Source organism: Cherax quadricarinatus, chromosome 55 (genome assembly GCF_038502225.1).
Source record: "Cherax quadricarinatus isolate ZL_2023a chromosome 55, ASM3850222v1, whole genome shotgun sequence".
NCBI lineage: Eukaryota > Metazoa > Arthropoda > Malacostraca > Decapoda > Parastacidae > Cherax > Cherax quadricarinatus.
Window position 1 is genome coordinate 22,545,416 of NC_091346.1, and position 19,709 is coordinate 22,565,124.

General features: G+C 43.1%; 1 protein-coding gene across 1 annotated transcript in view; it reads left to right on the top strand.

The window, feature by feature from the left end:
• Nucleotides 1–19,709, top strand: part of LOC128698986 (transcription cofactor vestigial-like protein 3) — a 128,395-nt gene that overhangs the window by 96,657 nt on the left and 12,029 nt on the right. Inside the window, exon 4 of the mRNA XM_053791487.2 lies at nt 16,806–17,055. Within this exon, the coding sequence (XP_053647462.1) occupies nt 16,806–17,055 (250 nt within the window). The remainder of the gene's footprint in view (nt 1–16,805; nt 17,056–19,709) is intronic.

Consider the following 19,709-nt stretch of genomic DNA (forward strand, 5'->3'; position numbering starts at 1 on the left):
AGGTCCCAGTTGTCAATGAATGTTACCGCATTTTCCTTACAGTATTTGTCCAGCCAGCAATTGACACCAATTGCTCTGGACAACCATTCATTTCCAACTCCTCTCCTTGGCAAAATGCCACATATGACAGATTTCCCACCCTTCCTCCTAATTATCTCTATTGCTGACCTATACCTGCTAATCAGGTCCTCACTCCTACGTCTGCCAACATCGTTACCTCCAGCACTGAGACAGATAATAGGATTGCTCCCATTACCTCTCATGATGTCATCCAGACGGCTAACAATATCCTTCATCCCAACCCCAGGAAAACACACTCTCTGCCTCCTACTCCTATCCTTCAAGCAGAATGCCCTATCCATGTACCTAATCTGGCTATCCCCAACAACAACAATGTTTTTACCTTCCTTGGCGTCGTCCGTCGTGATGCTCCGAGTAGTCGACTCACATTCGCCAGGTAGCATTACACCACTTGTAGAATTCGTCAAGACGTTCTCGATGGTCTTCGTTGGGGTTTCTAGGGATGTCTCACTCACGTCTGCCAATGCTTCTTTGGTGCTCGTTGTGGCATTCCCAGTAGAACACTCACATTCGTCAGGTAGCACCGAGAATGGGTTGGAAGTTTCCACGGTAGTCTTCTGGTTTCTCGTTGTTTCTGCCCCTCCAACCGTTTTCTTGATCTTCAGCTTGGTTCCATGTTGCCCGGCCACTGACCAAGCTCCCCTCTTAACCTGGGGACTCACAACAGAAGGATTATTACGAATCCTCTTGTTCTCCTCCGTTAATCGCCGTATCTCCATCTTAGCAACTCTGAGCTCTTCTCTCAGCTGCTGGTTCTGGTTCAGATTCACAGAGAGCACACAAACAGGTCTTCACAGAGCTAAGTACACGTCACCACTGAGCTAAGTACACGTCACCACTGAGCTAAGTACACGTCACCACACGACACAATGGAAATATAAACACAAATGCAGTATAATGTGATCCTTTACTGACAACGTTTCACCCACACAGTGGGCTTTTTCAAGTCACACACAGTAGAACAGTAGAACTATGTACAGAAGATGTAATCAGTCCCTCAACCTAGGAGTAGGTGCGAAGAGCACCATAGTCGTGGAGATTCTGAAGCAGAAGAAAGGAGCCTGGCGCTTATATAGTAACGTCAGGTGTAGCAAACTCTCTGCTATTTGTCAGCCATGCCTCTACCCAGGAAAAAATTTCTCCTCCTATTCCGTGTGCCCTAAGTTTCCTTAATAGCCTCTGGTGTGGAACTCTATCGAAAGCCTTACTGAAGTCCATATACACAATATCATATTCATTACCATGATCTACCTCCTCAAACACCTTAGTGAAAAAAGTTAGTAAATTCGTAAGACAGGAACGCCCCTTTGTAAAACCATGTTGAGATTCATTAATCAGTCTGTGCCTGTCAAGATGGCTATGAATTGCTTCGGCAATTATTGATTCCATAAATTTTCCTACTATGGAGGTAAGGCTTATTGGTCTATAGTTCGAAGCCAAGGACCTGTCACCTGCCTTGTAAATAGGTATTACCTTTGCCATTTTCCACTTATCAGGCACTATGCCAGTTTGTAGTGATATATTAAAAGGATTAGCCAAAGGTATGCTAAGTTCCTCTTTACATTCCTTTAACACCCTTGCAAACAGTTCATCAGGACCTGGGGATTTGTTAGGTTTTAGTTTCACTATTTGTCTAAGGACCATGTCACTAGTTACCGCTATCGTACATAGTTTATTATCATCCTGTTCTACGTAATCTACGGTGTTGACACCTGTCACACTACGGTGTTGACACCTGTCACGCTACGGTATTAACACCTGTCACACTACTGCATTGACACCTGTCACACTACGGTGTACAGTCGGCACAACTCTGCGGGATTCACTGTCCAAGTTTAGCTGAGTCGCTAAATGAGACACCACGCATCCATATGTTCACTCATACATATGTACACGCATACATATGTATCTTACTGAACTTTTACATGCATTAAAGTAGAAGGTGCGGTCCTAAAAGTCCGTTATTATTATTATTATTTTAATTTTATTGGGAAGCACTAAACTCTTACGAGTCATGGAGCACGTTTGGAAGATAGACAATGAGGTTTGTTCCGAGGAAGGAGAGAACGGGTTCAGCTCCTGGCATAACCTGGCACCAATCCTCTGGATTTGAAGCCTCATGATAACCTTATTAAGCCCATTCACTTGAATCCAGGAAAGCTTGAAGCTTGCATCAGCTTTAAGCTTTAAAGAGTGCATCAGCTTCAAGCTTTAAAGATTGCATCAGCTTCAAGCTTTAAAGATTGCATCAGCTTCAACGTTTAAAGACTGCATCAGCTTCAACCTTTAAAGATTGAATCAGCTTCAAGCTTTAAGCTTGCATCAGCTTCAAGCTTAACCCCCTCCCCTCCCAGCCTGGTGGTGACACGGGGATGATCGGGAAGCATCAAAGGTGCGGTAGTGTTTGTGACCGCCGTCAGCAGGTGCCAGCCAGGGCCGCAAGAGGGGCACCGGCACCCGCGGCCCCCTAGCACCTAACCTGGCACCTGTGCAGTACATAATTAAGGGCGGGATCGGCCTGCTAGGGACCGGTGTTGTTTGAGCCTCTCAACACACCCCGGTACAAACCGGTTGTTTGTGTGTTCGTCTCCCTGCATTGTCTCCCGTGTTTGTGACAGGCATGCCAACCCGGCCGCTAAACCCACACGGGTCGTGCACGGGAGGAGATCAGGGCTTGATCCAAGGACATAGAACAGCTCCAGTCCCTTGAATCCAAAGCACTACACCAGCATCAACTCCCCCCTCCCCCCTGCACTTCTCCCAGACGTTAATAAAGAGACGTATTAAACCATTATATCATTCTGTACGGTTTTAAGGTTCTTATTCCAAGGATTTGGATTTTATAAGTTGATTACAAATATATATATATATATATATATATATATATATATATATATATATATATATATATATATATATATATATATATATATATATATCCTTGATACGTTTGTAACAGCTTGACAAAGCTCCTGGAGAGCGAAACGTTGCCACAATAAAATGTCGCCTAACAACTCTACTGATAGTCAAATTTCTAATAAATGATCCAGCATAATATTTATGGAAGCCTCGGCCTATTTTTATTAGTCAATTTTCTTTAAATCTGGGGAAGAAAAACATTGAATGAAGGGCGGATGTTGTGGTTCATGGTGTGAACACTGGTGGTTATTATCTATTTTCTGATCTTCTGTTGTCTGTTCAGACGTTCCATCAGTACTGTAGCATCACTGATGTTACCTTGATGATTCTTTCTGGGTAGTGATTCTCTGTGTTTGTCTATTGATTCTCAGTGTTTGTGTAGTGAAACATACACAGAGTTGATAAGTATAACTGTCATCATCTCTGCTGTAATTACAGAACTGATGTTGATAAAGTGGATCTCTAAAATCATTTGATTTCCAAATTCACCCCCAAAAAAAAAAATCAGAAATTGGGAGAATAGGAACCGCATTACGAGGGATCGACACGTCACTAGATTCATCTAATTGCGATGAATTGTTCCAGCTACAGTGCTGTGATTTTTTTACTCTCTCTCTCTCTCTCTCTCTCTCTCTCTCTCTCTCTCTCTCTCTCTCTCCCTATGCAACACTTGTCACAAACAGTGACAAGGAACCTTGTAAATGACAGAATTCCTTTGGGTATTTTCCGAAAACACTGTCTTACAAATGTGTCGATGGTATTCGAACTGCTGTGGGCGATGTTTACAACATATGTTCTTATTCTTCTCCTTCCTTGTATACTATTTATAAATCCACTGAATGGCGAAACGTCGACAAAATAAAGCTACACAGGTGTTGCACATGTGTGTAGCTCATCATTAGTATTGTATGTCATTACTGCAATAATGTTCAAAGTAAGACAGGGAAAATACCGCAGTTGACCTACTAGGAAATCCTCGGATCAACTCCAGCTCCATTCAGTACTTGCCAACCAAAGTTTAGCTTCAATAACCTTATTATCACGCTTCAATGACATTATTAACACGCTTCAACAACCTTATTAACACGCTTCAATACTCGTATTTACCGTGTCGCCAGCACTGCGAGCTTCATCAGTCAATTACACAGACATCAGCACTGGTGGAAGTCAAAGTAGATGACGTGGAGGGGTTGCTGATGTCATCAGTCCAGCAGTGCTGCAGCGAGGCTCTCAGCCTAATACAGAACCAAGTAGCCCGAGGCTTGTATACTACAAGGTGAGGTGTAGCAACTGGGAGATGAAGTCAGAGGTCAGCTGCATCCACTGAGGGTGAGCAGGTCATCCTGGCAATAGAACTACGGCTTTGTCAAACCGTTCACGGCTTGACAAAGCTCCTGGAGAGCGAAACGTTGCCCTTGTGTCCTTTTAACCTAACAACACCATGACCTGCTCACACTTAGTGGATCCAGGTGACCTCTAACTTCATCTGCAAGCAGCTACAACTCATCCTCAGGCACAGAAGCCTCTGGCCACTGGCTTCTGCATTAAGCTAAGAGACTCGTCTTGCTGCAACACTGCTGGACTGATTACATCAACTACCTCACCACTACATCTTCCATCAGTGCTGACGTCTCTGTAACTGACTGATAAAACCTGCAGCGTTAATAAGTTGTTTATTATTTTGGCTACAAATGCCGGGGTTATTTACATTCCCGAGCTTTGGGACTTGCATCTATTTACATTGAACTACACCAGCCGCTTCTCTGGCCACGACGTTAGTGTCTTATGTTCTTATAAAAACTTGCTATATTTCTAGTGTTTATGCATACTAGGGTGTCCAAAAATGTCAGCTAACTATTTTCTACAACTTTAAAATGAATTGTACTTGGGGAATTAAGATGAGCTAAGAAGTACGGCGCATTGATGGATGACGGAAGAAGTGCAAGTACTTGTTTGTCATCTTGTAGATGGTTCACAGTACTGATCAGCTGATCAGTAAGACACGTGTGCGACACATGGAGGATCTTCACTGACGAAAGGTGTGGCATAAGGATAAGACACTGACTATCTTCCATTAAGAGTGAGGGACTGATTACCTCAAACCTCCTCTTCTCTTCGTTTATGTCTGCAGGACTGTTTTCATCAAGACTGAGGGACAGGTTACCTCTCCACTTCATCTACATTCTCCAGGATTAAAATTCACATTCGTATCTGACTGATGAAACCTAAAGCGGGGGTGAAACGTTTAGTCAGTAATGTTTACTGACACTGGGAAAACACACACACACACACACACACACACACACGATAACAACATAGGGACAGGATATTTCAGAGATGAGACACACCAGCTAGAAGTTGAAGACTCAGATGAGTCACAGGAATGTTAGGAAGTATTTCTTCAGCCTTATAGCTGTCAGGAAGCGGAACACTCTGGAGAAGGAAGTATTGGAAGCAGGATCTGAACATAACTTTAAGAAGAGGTAAGATAAAGCTCTTGGAGCTGGGAGAGAATGGACCTACTGGAGACCAACGACGAGGCAGGGTCACGAGCTGTGAATCGACCCCTGCAACCACAAATAGGCACGTACACACACACACACACACACACACACACACACACACACACACACACACACACACACACACACACACACACACACACATACCTGGACCAGCCAGGTTCCTTGTTTTCAGCGCACTGATTGGACGACTCAGCCAGGGCTACCAACTCCTCCTTTCCTCTTTAATATTCCTTTTCCTCTTCCTCCTCCTCCCCCTCCCCCTCCTCCTCCCCCTCCCCCTCCTCCTCCCCCTCCGCCTCCCCCTCCCCCTCCCTCTGCTGTGGAGGAGTGTCAAAAGTACATTGTACTCTTATGGAGATTTGAGTACTTGGGCAATTGACCCTTATTACCTCTAAACTCAGAGGGATTACATGTGCGCACGTACGTGTACTCAATTGTACTCTCCTAATTGTGGTTGCAGGAGTCGATCTCATAGCTCCTGGCCCCGCCTCTTCACTGGTCGCTACTAGGTACACTCTCCCTGCTCCATGAGTTTAATCGTATCTCTTCTTAAAGCTATGTATGGATCCTGCCTCCACTACTTCCCTCTCCAAATTGTTCCACTTTCTGACATCCTAACATCCCTGTGACTCATCTGAGTTTTCAACTTCCAACTATGACCCCTTGTTGCTGTGTCACATTCCTGAAACATTCTCTCCCTATCCACTTTGTCAGTTCCTCTCAGTATTTTATATGTCGTTATGTCTCCCCTATCCCTCCTATCCTCCAGTGTTGTGAGGTTGAGTTCCCTTAACCTATCCTCGTAGGACAAACCCCTCACCTCCGGGACTAGTCTTGTTGCAAACCTTTGCACTTTCTCTAATTTCTTGACGTGTTTGACCAGGTGTGGGCTCCATACTGGTGCTGCATACTCCAATATGGATCTGACGTACACAGTGTACGGTGTCGTGAATGACTCTTTACCTATATGTCGAAACGCTATTCTCAGGTTTGCCAGGCGCCCATATGCTGCAACAATTATTTGGTTGATGTGTATCTCAGATGTGCTCGGTATGATGCTCACTCCAAGATCCTTTTCTTTGAGTGAGCTTTGTGGTCTTTGACCTCTTAGGCTATACTCCGTCTGCGGTCTTCTTTGTTCTTCCCCAAGCTTCATAACTTTAAACTTGCTGGAGTTAAACTCCAGGAATCATTTTGTCAGACCAGCCTGTTCAGATATCCTTGTAGGCTTACCTGATCCTTGTATTCTCCTCATTAGCTTCACATCGTCTGTGAACAGGGACACCTCTGACTCTGTTCCTTCCGTCATGTCATTCACATATACAAGAAACAACACCGGACCTAGGTCTGACCCTTGCGGATTATTATTATTATTATTATAATCAAGGGGGAAGCGCTAAACCCGGAGGATTATACAGCGCCTGGGGGGGGGATATGTGGAAGGCATTCAGGCTTAATTCGGGGAACTGGAGCACAGATCCAATTCCCTAAATCAAGAGCCCCTCACCAACATCAAGGAACCTTCCTTGAGGGGTGACCCTTGCGGAACCCCACTCGACACATGCACCCACTCTGACATTTCGTCTCGGACCAGCACACGTTGTTTCCTTCCTGTCAGGTATTCCCTGATCCATTACAGAACTTTCCCTGTTATTCCTGCCTGCTCCTCTAGCTCTTCAATCAGTCTCTTGTGTGGTACTGTATTGAAAGCTTCCTTACAGTCCAAGAAGATGCAGTCCACCCATCCCTCTCTCTTCTGTTTTATTTCTGTTACCTTGTCGTAGAACTCTAATAGGTTTGTGATGCTTTCGTGGTCCACCACTCTTCTCCCGATAATCTTCTCCATAACTGTACATGGCAACGACACTGGTCTGTAATTTAGTTCAGCCTGACATATATATATATATATATATATATATATATATATATATATATATATATATATATATATATATATATATATAAACACTAGGTAGTAGGTTGGTAGACAGCAACCACCCAGGGAAGTACTACCGTCCTGCCAGATGACTGTGAAACAAAAACCTGTAACTGTTTTGCATGATGGTAGGATTGCTGGTTTCTTTTTCTGTCTCATAAACACGCTAGATAACAGGGATATTTTGCTACTCCTACTTACACTTTGGTCACACTTCACAGACACGCACATGCATATATATATATACATACATCTAGGTTTTTCTCCCTTTTTCTAAATAGCTCTTGTCCTTTTTATTTCTTCTATTGTCCATGGGGAAGTGGAAAAGAATCTTTCCTCCGTAAGCCATGCGTGTCGTATGAGGCGACTAAAATGCCGGGAGCAATGGGCTAGTAACCCCTTCTCCTGTATACATTTACTAAAAAAGAGAAGAAGAAAAACTTTATAAAACTGGGTTGCTTAAATGTGCGTGGATGTAGTGCGGATGACAAGAAACAGATGATTGCTGATGTTATGAATGAAAAGAAGTTGGATGTCCTGGCTCTAAGCGAAACAAAGCTGAAGGGGGTAGGAGAGTTTCAGTGGGGGGAAATAAATGGGATTAAATCTGGAGTATCTGAGAGAGTTAGAGCAAAGGAAGGGGTAGCAGTAATGTTAAATGATCAGTTATGGAAGGAGAAAAGAGAATATGAATGTGTAAATTCAAGAATTATGTGGATTAAAGTAAAGGTTGGATGCGAGAAGTGGGTCATAATAAGCGTGTATGCACCTGGAGAAGAGAGGAATGCAGAGGAGAGAGAGAGATTTTGGGAGATGTTAAGTGAATGTATAGGAGCCTTTGAACCAAGTGAGAGAGTAATTGTGGTAGGGGACCTGAATGCTAAAGTAGGAGAAACTTTTAGAGAGGGTGTGGTAGGTAAGTTTGGGGTGCCAGGTGTAAATGATAATGGGAGCCCTTTAATTGAACTTTGTGTAGAAAGGGGTTTAGTTATAGGTAATACATATTTTAAGAAAAAGAGGATAAATAAGTATACAAGATATGATGTAGGGCGAAATGACAGTAGTTTGTTGGATTATGTATTGGTAGATAAAAGACTGCTGAGTAGACTTCAGGATGTACATGTTTATAGAGGGGCCACAGATATATCAGATCACTTTCTAGTTGTAGCTACACTGAGAGTAAAAGGTAGATGGGATACAAGGAGAATAGAAGCATCAGGGAAGAGAGAGGTGAAGGTTTATAAACTAAAAGAGGAGGCAGTTAGGGTAAGATATAAACAGCTATTGGAGGATAGATGGGCAAATGAGAGCATAGGCAATGGGGTTGAAGAGGTATGGGGTAGGATTAAAAATGTAGTGTTAGAGTGTTCAGCAGAAGTTTGTGGTTACAGGAAAGTGGGTGCAGGAGGGAAGAGGAGCGATTGGTGGAATGATGATGTAAAGAGAGTAGTAAGGGAGAAAAAGTTAGCATATGAGAAGTTTTTACAAAGTAGAAGTGATGCAAGGAGGGAAGAATATATGGAGAAAAAGAGAGAGGTTAAGAGAGTGGTGAAGCAATGTAAAAAGAGAGCAAATGAGAGAGTGGGTGAGATGTTATCAACAAATTTTGTTGAAAATAAGAAAAAGTTTTGGAGTGAGATTAACAAGTTAAGAAAGCCTAGAGAACAAATGGATTTGTCAGTTAAAAATAGGAGAGGAGAGTTATTAAATGGAGAGTTAGAGGTATTGGGAAGATGGAGGGAATATTTTGAAGAATTGTTAAATGTTGATGAAGATAGGGAAGCTGTGATTTCGTGTATAGGGCAAGGAGGAATAACATCTTGTAGGAGTGAGGAAGAGCCAGTTGTGAGTGTGGGGGAAGTTCGTGAGGCAGTAGGCAAAATGAAAGGGGGTAAGGCAGCCGGGATTGATGGGATAAAGATAGAAATGTTAAAAGCAGGTGGGGATATAGTTTTGGAGTGGTTGGTGCAATTATTTAATAAATGTATGGAAGAGGGTAAGGTACCTAGGGATTGGCAGAGAGCATGCATAGTTCCTTTGTATAAAGGCAAAGGGGATAAAAGAGAGTGCAAAAATTATAGGGGGATAAGTCTGTTGAGTGTACCTGGTAAAGTGTATGGTAGAGTTATAATTGAAAGAATTAAGAGTAAGACGGAGAATAGGATAGCAGATGAACAAGGAGGCTTTAGGAAAGGTAGGGGGTGTGTGGACCAGGTGTTTACAGTGAAACATATAAGTGAACAGTATTTAGATAAGGCTAAAGAGGTCTTTGTGGCATTTATGGATTTGGAAAAGGCGTATGACAGGGTGGATAGGGGGGCAATGTGGCAGATGTTGCAAGTGTATGGTGTAGGAGGTAGGTTACTGAAAGCAGTGAAGAGTTTTTACGAGGACAGTGAGGCTCAAGTTAGAGTATGTAGGAAAGAGGGAAATTTTTTCCCAGTAAAAGTAGGCCTTAGACAAGGATGTGTGATGTCACCGTGGTTGTTTAATATATTTATAGATGGGGTTGTAAGAGAAGTAAATGCGAGGGTCTTGGCAAGAGGCGTGGAGTTAAAAGATAAAGAATCACACACAAAGTGGGAGTTGTCACAGCTGCTCTTTGCTGATGACACTGTGCTCTTGGGAGATTCTGAAGAGAAGTTGCAGAGATTGGTGGATGAATTTGGTAGGGTGTGCAAAAGAAGAAAATTAAAGGTGAATACAGGAAAGAGTAAGGTTATGAGGATAACAAAAAGATTAGGTGATGAAAGATTGAATATCAGATTGGAGGGAGAGAGTATGGAGGAGGTGAACGTATTCAGATATTTGGGAGTGGACGTGTCAGCGGATGGGTCTATGAAAGATGAGGTGAATCATAGAATTGATGAGGGAAAAAGAGTGAGTGGTGCACTTAGGAGTCTGTGGAGACAAAGAACTTTGTCCTTGGAGGCAAAGAGGGGAATGTATGAGAGTATAGTTTTACCAACGCTCCTATATGGGTGTGAAGCGTGGGTGATGAATGTTGCAGCGAGGAGAAGGCTGGAGGCAGTGGAGATGTCATGTCTGAGGGCAATGTGTGGTGTGAATATAATGCAGAGAATTCGTAGTTTGGAAGTTAGGAGGAGGTGCGGGATTACCAAAACTGTTGTCCAGAGGGCTGAGGAAGGGTTGTTGAGGTGGTTCGGACATGTAGAGAGAATGGAGCGAAACAGAATGACTTCAAGAGTGTATCAGTCTGTAGTGGAAGGAAGGCGGGGTAGGGGTCGGCCTAGGAAAGGTTGGAGGGAGGGGGTAAAGGAGGTTTTGTGTGCGAGGGGCTTGGACTTCCAGGAGGCATGCATGAGCGTGTTTGATAGGAGTGAATGGAGACAAATGTTTTTTAATACTTGACGTGCTGTTGGAGTGTGAGCAAAGTAACATTTATGAAGGGATTCAGGGAAACCGGCAGGCCGGACTTGAGTCCTGGAGATGGGAAGTACAGTGCCTGCACTCTGAAGGAGGGGTGTTAATGTTGCAGTTTAAAAACTGTAGTGTAAAGCACCCTTCTAACAAGACAGTGATGGAGTGAATGATGGTGAAAGTTTTTCTTTTTCTCTCTACATGTCCGAACCACCTCAACAACCCTTCCTCAGCCCTCTGGACAACAGTTTTGGTAATCCCGCACCTCCTCCTAACTTCCAAACTACGAATTCTCTGCATTATATTCACACCACACATTGCCCTCAGACATGACATCTCCACTGCCTCCAGCCTTCTCCTCGCTGCAACATTCATCACCCATGCTTCACACCCATATAAGAGCGTTGGTAAAACTATACTCTCATACATTCCCCTCTTTGCCTCCAAGGACAAAATTCTTTGTCTCCACAGACTCCTAAGTGCACCACTCACCCTTTTCCCCTCATCAATTCTATGATTCACCTCATCTTTCATAGACCCATCCGCTGACACGTCCACTCCCAAATATCTGAATACATTCACCTCCTTCATACTCTCTCCCTCCAATTTGATATTCAATCTTTCATCACCTAATCTTTTTATCCTCATAACCTTACTCTTTCCTGTATTCACTTTTAATTTTCTTCTTTTGCATACCCTACCAAATTCATCCACCAATCTCTGCAACTTCTCTTCAGAATCTCCCAAGAGCACAGTGTCATCAGCAAAGAGCAACTGTGACAACTCCCACTTTATGTGTGATTCTTTATCTTTTAACTCCACGCCTCTTGCCAAGACCCTCGCATTTACTTCTCTTACAACCCCATCTATAAATATATTAAACAACCACGGTGACATCACACATCCTTGTCTAAGGCCTACTTTTACTGGGAAATAATTTCCCTTTCCTACATACTCTAACTTGAGCCTCACTATCCTCGTAAAAACTCTTCACTGCTTTCAGTAACGTACCTCCTACACCATACACCTGCAACATCTGCCACATTGCTCCCCTATCCACCCTGTCATACGCCTTTTCCAAATCCATAAATGCCACAAAGACCTCTTTAGCCTTATCTAAATACTGTTCACTTATATGTTTCACTGTAAACACCTGGTCCACACACCCCCTACCTTTCCTAAAGCCTCCTTGTTCATCTGCTATCCTATTCTCCGCCTTACTCTTAATTCTCTCAATAATAACTCTACCATACACTTTGCCAGGTATACTCAACAGACTTATTCCCCTATAATTTTTGCACTCTCTTTTATCCCCTTTACCTTTATACAAAGGAACTAAGCATGCTCTCTGCCAATCCCTAGGTACCTTACCCTCTTCCATACATTTATTAAATAATTGCACCAACCACTCCAAAACTATATCCCCACCTGATTTTAACATTTCTATCTTTATCCCATCAATCCCGGCTGCCTTACCCCCTTTCATTTTACCCACTGCCTCACGAACTTCCCCCACACTCACAACTGGCTCTTCCTCACTCCTACAAGATGTTGTTCCTCCTTGTCCTACACACGAAATCACAGCTTCCCTATCTTCATCAACATTTAACAATTCCTCAAAATATTCCCTCCATCTTCCCAATACCTTTAACTCTCCATTTAATATATATATATATATATATATATATATATATATATATATATATATATATATATATATATATATATATATAATGTCGTGTCAAATAGGTAAAACTGGTCAATTAGCAAGAACTCACTTAAAATTCAGTCCTTTCTAAAATTTTCTCTTATTCGTTTAAAGTAACATTTTTTTTCATTTATGTTAATGTAAAAATTAATAATATTGTACCAAAAGAACCTTAGAAAACTTACCTAACCTTTTTATAACAAGCGCAACTTAATTTAGCCTAATCCAGCTAAAATATTTTAGATAAGTTTACAATAATTTAATAATAAACGAACACAATGAAATATATTTTTTTCGTTTCGTTTTTTCGCTTGTCTTATTCGGCAAGAAGAGCGTTGCTATTAGGCCAAAATCGCAAGTTTTACCTATTTGGCACGACACACACACACACACACACACACAGTTCACCTTCCGCCCTTTGTGGTTATTAAACTACCACCCACCACCACCCGGACTACCCGCTATCCCTCTAACCACCCACCACCACCCTAACCACCCACAATCACATTATATTTTTAAATTGTTTCTAATGCCTGACTGTGGTGACGTTTGCGGCAGTTTAAGTGGCGACTGCGGCACCCGCGCCTTGTTATTACCACCAGGAAGATCATCTCATCAGTGGCACCTGCTCTTCTTCCTGTCCATCTAAATGAGAGATTGTCTGCCTGTCTGTTTGCCTGTACCTGCCTGTCTATCTATATTTGTTAATAACTTCGCTGTACTTCCACTTAAGTAACTTGCTGCACTTAACTACTACAGAAGCTTGTAACTTCTTAATTACCTCCACGCTCAAGCCATTGTAGCGTCACAGTATCGGAACAACAATGGTATATAATACCGACAAGTTGAATAATTAGACACATGTACAACTGGGTATCTTCATTAGTTTCGTCCACCAGTGGCTTTATCAGTACAATACAGAGACAGATAGCCGAGAGGTAGGAGATGAGGCAATCAGTCCCTCAGTCTAGCAGGTGTTCAGTGCCTCAGTCTAGCAGTTGTTCAGTACCTCAGTCTAGCAGGTGTTCAGTCCCTCAGTCTAGCAGGTGCTCAGTAACTCAGTCTAGCAGGTGTTCAGTACCTCAGTCGAGCAGGTGTTCAGTACCTCAGTCTAGTAGGGGTTCAGTACCATCGTCTAGCAGGTGCTCAGTACCTCAGTCAAGCAGGTGTTCAGTACCTCAGTCTAGTAGGTGTTCAGTACCATCGTCTAGCAGGTGTTCAGTACCATCGTCTAGCAGGTGCTCAGTACCTCAGTCTAGCAGGTGTTCAGTACCTCAGTCTACTAGGTGTTCAGTCCCTCAGTTTAGCAGGTGCTCAGTAACTCAGTCTAGCAGGTGTTGAGCACCTCAGTCTAGCAGGTGCTCAGTAACTCAGTCTAGCAGGTGTTCAGTAACTCAGTCTAGCAGGTGTTCAGTACCTCAGTCTAGCAGGTGTTCAGTACCTCAGTCTAGCAGGTGTTCCGTACCTCAGTCTAGCAGGTGTTCCATACCTAAGTCTAACTGGTGTTCCGTACCTCAGTCCAGCAGGTGTTCCGTACCTCAGTCTAGCAGGTGTCCAGTACCTTAGTCTAGCAGGTGCTCAGTACTTCAGTCTAGCAGGTGTTCAGTACCTCAGTCTAGCAGATGTTCAGTACCTCAGTCTAGCAGATGTTCAGTAACTCAGTCTAGCAGGTGCTCAGTACCTCAGTCTGGCAGGTGTTCAGTACCACAGTCAAGCAGGTGTTCAGTACCACAGTCAAGCAGGTGTTCAGTACCATAGTCTAGCAGGTGTTCAGTACCATCGTCTAGCAGGTGTTCAGTACCATCGTCTAGCAGGTGATCAGTAACTCAGTGTAGCAGGTGTTGAGCACCTCAGTCTAGCAGGTGCTCAGTACCTCAGTCTAGCAGGTGTTCCGTACCTCAGTCTAGCAGGTGCTCAGTACCTCAGTCAAGCAGGTGTTCAGTAACTCAGTCTAGCAGGTGCTCAGTACCTCAGTCTAGCAGGTGCTCAGTACCTCAGTCAAGCAGGTGTTCAATTCCTCAGTCTAGCAGGTGTTCAGCACCTCAGTCTAGCAGGTGCTCATTACCTCAGTCTAGCAGGTGCTCAGTACCTCAGTCTAGCAGGTGTTCAGTACCTCAGTCTAGCAGGTGTTCAGTACCTCAGTCTAGCAGGTGTTCAGTACCTCAGTCTAGCAGGTGTTCAGTACCTCAGTCTAGCAGGTGCTCATTACCTCAGTCTAGTACGTGTCAGTACCTCAGTCTAGCAGGTGTCAGTACCTCAGTCTAGCAGGTGTTCAGTACCTCAGTCTAGCAGGTGCTCAGTACCTCAGTCAAGCAGGTGTTCAGTCCCTCAGTCTAGCAGGTGTTCAGCACCTCAGTCTAGCAGGTGCTCATTACCTCAGTTTAGCAGGTGCTCAGTACCTCAGTCTAGCAGGTGTTCAGTACCTCAGTCTAGCAGGTGTTCAGTACCTCAGTCTAGCAGGTGTTCAGTACCTCAGTCTAGCAGGTGTTCAGTACCTCAGTCTAGCAGGTGTTCAGTACCTCAGTCTAGCAGGTGCTCATTACCTCAGTCTAGCAGGTGTCAGTACCTCAGTCTAGCAGGTGTTCAGTACCTCAGTCTAGCAGGTGCTCATTACCTCAGTCTAGTACGTGTCAGTACCTCAGTCTAGCAGGTGTCAGTACCTCAGTCTAGCAGGTGTTCAGTACCTCAGTCTAGCAGGTGCTCAGTACCTCAGTCTAGTAGGTGCTCAGTACCTCAGTCTAGCAGGTGTCAGTACCTCAGTCTAGCAGGTGTCAGTACCTCTGTCTTGACAAATCTTAAACACAGGTTGGAGGAAGTGAGCTTATATACTGGAGTCGGATGAGATGCGGCAATTCTATGTACCTAGAGGGTGTTCTGGGGGTGAACGCCCCCGCGACCCAGGCCTTGACCAGGCCTCCCGTTGGATCAGGGCCTAATCAACCAGGCTGTTACTGCTGGCCGCACGTAGTCCAAAATACGAACCACAGCCCGGCTTATCGAGTACTGACTTTAGGTATCTGTCCAGCTCCTTCTTGAAGACAACCAGGGGTCTACTGGTAATGCTTTTATGGCTGGTGGGAGGCTGTTGAACAGTCTTGGGCCCCGGGAAGGCATTGTCATTAGTTTTGTCCTTGTACTGTAATGATGAAGCCACTGGTGGGCGAAACGTCTACTTAATAAAGATACCCAGTTGTTGCACATGTAATATATGCTTGTGTATATTAAACAGGGTAGGGTGATCCGAAACAGAAGAAACACTTTCATCATAACTCACACTACAGCTGTCTTACAGAGACGCGCTGATACCACACTTGAGATGCTCCTCCAAATTGCAAATATCCTCACCCTTCCTTCAGAGTACAGGCACTGTACTTTCCACCTCCAGGACTCAAGTCCGGCTAGCTGGTTTCCCTGAATCGCACTGCAACACCAGTCATAAAAAATCACTTGCCTCCACTCCTAACACGCTCACACACGCCTGCTGGATGTCTAAGCTCGTCACATACAAAACCACTTATCCCTCCCTCCCTCCAACCTTTCCTAGGACGGCCCTTACCCCGCCTTGCCTCCTATTTATATACCCTCTAAGTCATCCTATTCTTCTTTATCCTCTCTAAATGTCCAAACCCCCTCAACAACCATTACTCAACTTTCTGGACAATACCCCACATCATCACTGCAGACTAGTTAACCTGCATTTACCCGAGGTGGTCGGCCCCCCGCGGCCCGGTCCCAGACCAGAAAGTATTTCGAAAGTTACTCAGGTCGATGGGTATTATGCAGAATACTGCATTGCTGCAATAGATTTGTACTCTGGAATGTTTGTAGTGTAGTGAAGATCTATAAAAATAGTGTCAGTAGGTAAGTGGACCTTCACAACACAACAAACACTCCACATTACAAATATATAACAAGAGTGCAGTATCCTACATAATAATGGCCACTTGGAGAATAACTACGTGTAGTTTTACAAAGCCATATAATTTATACTCGCTTCAAATTATTTATTACTGCTAAATCAGTTTGATAAATCTCAGTTTATTAAACTTGAATCCATTATTAATATTTGTGTCTTGGTTACATATTTGCTCAGCAGTTTATTAAGTCAACCTTTCGCTCAGAGCTAACTTGAGCGAAATGTTGTCTTAATATCGGCTTGGCCTGTTCTGTTACTCGTCATTCTAAAAATCCGGTAATGGAGCTCCATGACCATGTTTGACCTGCCATGACCTGACCTACCCATGTTCGCCCACAGATCCGTGCCCCATGTCGCAGCGCAACCTCCCCGCGTCGTTCTGGAACAGCCACTATCACGCTGGAATGTCTGGGTACCCAGCGGCGGGCAGTTCGATGGGTCTGACAGGACACGAAACACTGTACCCTGACTATTCAAGCCTTCACGGCCTCCACCAGAGCGACCCTTGGACCTACAACTTCACCACGGCAGGGCAGTACCCACACCACCGCTCTGTTGCTGACTTCACCTATATGCCATCCTCCTCCAGGTACGTCCTTCGAAGTCTCGTCCCTTCGACGAGTTTCTTGAGTGCTCTCTCGAGATGTGTTTTAAGGTATCTAAAGGTGTGAGGTCTATCTCTTCAGCATATCTCGTTCAGGTTAGTAGCACGAAGATTGATTGTTCCAGCACAGGTTTAACTATATCTGATTGCTTCAGAATATCTCCTTCAGATAGTTCAAAGATCGCTTGTTCCCATTCAGGTCTCAAGAGATCTGATTATTTCCTTCAGATAGGTAGTTCAGAGATCGCTGGTTCCCACTCAGGTCTCACAAGATCTAATTGCTTCTTCAAGGTACGTTTCCAGTGCCTTCAGACAGGTAGTTCAGAGATCGCTGGTTCCCACTCAGGTCTCTCGAAATCTGATTGCTTCTTCAAGGTCCCTCTTCAGTGCAAATCAAATCTCGCTAAGTCCCATCCCACAGCCACTATATGCTCTCTGAGGGTTTAACGCTCACCAAGAAATATAACAAAATATTTGTCTCCTACAGGGCAATTATTCAGTTTCCAAAAATCCCTGTGATGACCGCACCATGAAGGTCCAGTCGTGTGTTTACCAAACAAACCCTCACATGCGGCCCATAATATACATGTCAATATTGCATCGTGTTCATCGGATTTATTTCCGTCGGAGACTTCAGTTGCTTGTGATGTAACCAGCATCTAGTGAGCGAGACTCGCCATCGTTTCGCCCTTGCTAAAGCTATAGCCGGGACGAGACTGTTTCCTTATCTGAGTTCGTACGTTCGAACCTACAGCCCCTCAGAGAAGGTTCCTTGATGTTGGTGAAGGGCTCTTGATTTAGGGAATTGGATCTGTGCTCCAGTTCCCCGAATTAAGCCTGAATGCCTTCCACATCCCCCCCCCAGGCGCTTATAATCCTACGGGTTTAGCGCTTCCCCTTGATAATAATAACCGAACCTACAGCGCTTTTGAAATAGTATTATATCGACATAATTACCGACAATACGTTAAATAAAAAGACACAAGTGCAACTAATGTGACATGTTATGATTTACAAGTCACTCTAATACCTCTATATACTCTCTGTGTCCATGTATTGCGTGCAACAATTTGACAAAGCTCCTGGAGAGCGAAACATTGCAACAGTAAAATGTCGCATTAGTTGCACTTGCTTCTGAAATATTTATTCGCCTTTGTTACAGCTCCGTCTTGAGGCGCACATTATCTTCCTAGTACATAATAGATGGCGCTGCCTCATACAGGCTTATCCAGTGTTGTAACCACTCAAATGTGACACTTCCACTCATGAAGCCACTCAGATGTACACAACAAATCCTGTTTAATGTTATTATAATCGTGGAGAAGCATCAGACTAGTAAAGTTCATACAAGGTCAGGGAGGAGGGGACAGGTGGTGGTGGTTCGTGGTTCACTGCTACCAACTTTGGCTCGCATTTCAGTGAGCTGGGTTCGATCCCGGTACAAAAACACTCCCTCTGGACGTATTTGCTGGGACTTTATCCTCTTTCCTATAACACTGCAAGCTCCTGATATGTTGATTCAAACATGAAAGGCCTAGAGAGCTATCATTCAACTCCCCAGTAGTTGTTTTGCATGCATATTACATGTGTATATAAATTATATATATATATATATATATATATATATATATATATATATATATATATATATATATATATATATATATATATATATATATATATATATATATATATATATATATATATATATATATATATATATATATATATATATATATATATATATATATCACGAAACTGCGGCAGGCCAGGACTCGACCCTACGAACCTTATACCGCCTCCTGAGACAGCACAATGTATGCATTGCCTTACCATATATATATATATATATATATATATATATATATATATATATATATATATATATATATATATATATATATATATATGCAAATTTATCTCATTGATTTTAAGTAACATTAAATCAATTTAAATTGATTTATATATTTAGTAGAATTTCGCTGAAAAAAAGTTATGTTAGTTTAGGTGAGATTTTTAAGTTAGGTTAAGTTAGGTTAGGTTAGGTTAAGTTAGGTTAGGTTAGGTTAAGTTAGGTTAGGTTAAGTTAGGTTAAGTTAGGTTAGGTTAGGTTAAGTTAGGTTAAGTTAGGTTAGGTTAGGTTAGGTTAAGTTAGGTTAAGTTAGGTTAGGTTAAGTTAGGTTAAGTTAGGTTAAGTTAGGTTAGGTTAGGCTAGGCTAGGTTAGGTTAGGTTAAGTTAGGTTAGGTTAAGTTAGGTTAAGTTAGGTTAGGTTAAGTTAGGTTAGGTTAGGTTAGGTTAAGTTAGGTTAGGTTAGGTTAGGTTAGGTTAGGTTAGGTTAGGTTAGGTTAAGTTAGGTTAGGTTAGGTTAGGTTAGGTTAGGTTAGGTTAGGTTAGGTCAAAAAATATAAATGTCTACCTTATTCTCAGTGAAAAAATATGTCTATTAGTTAGTAAAAAATATTGGGAAAAGTCAAATTTTTATGAGCATATTTATGTTCTTAAATGTATGTTTAAAAATTCCTTGAAGCTTGGAAACCGTATGAGTTCTGGCAACCAACTCAGGAAATAATATAAACAACCAAGGAACGGGTGGGGTTAGAACCCATGGCGAGTGAGCTGTTAAACTCCAGGCCAGTGC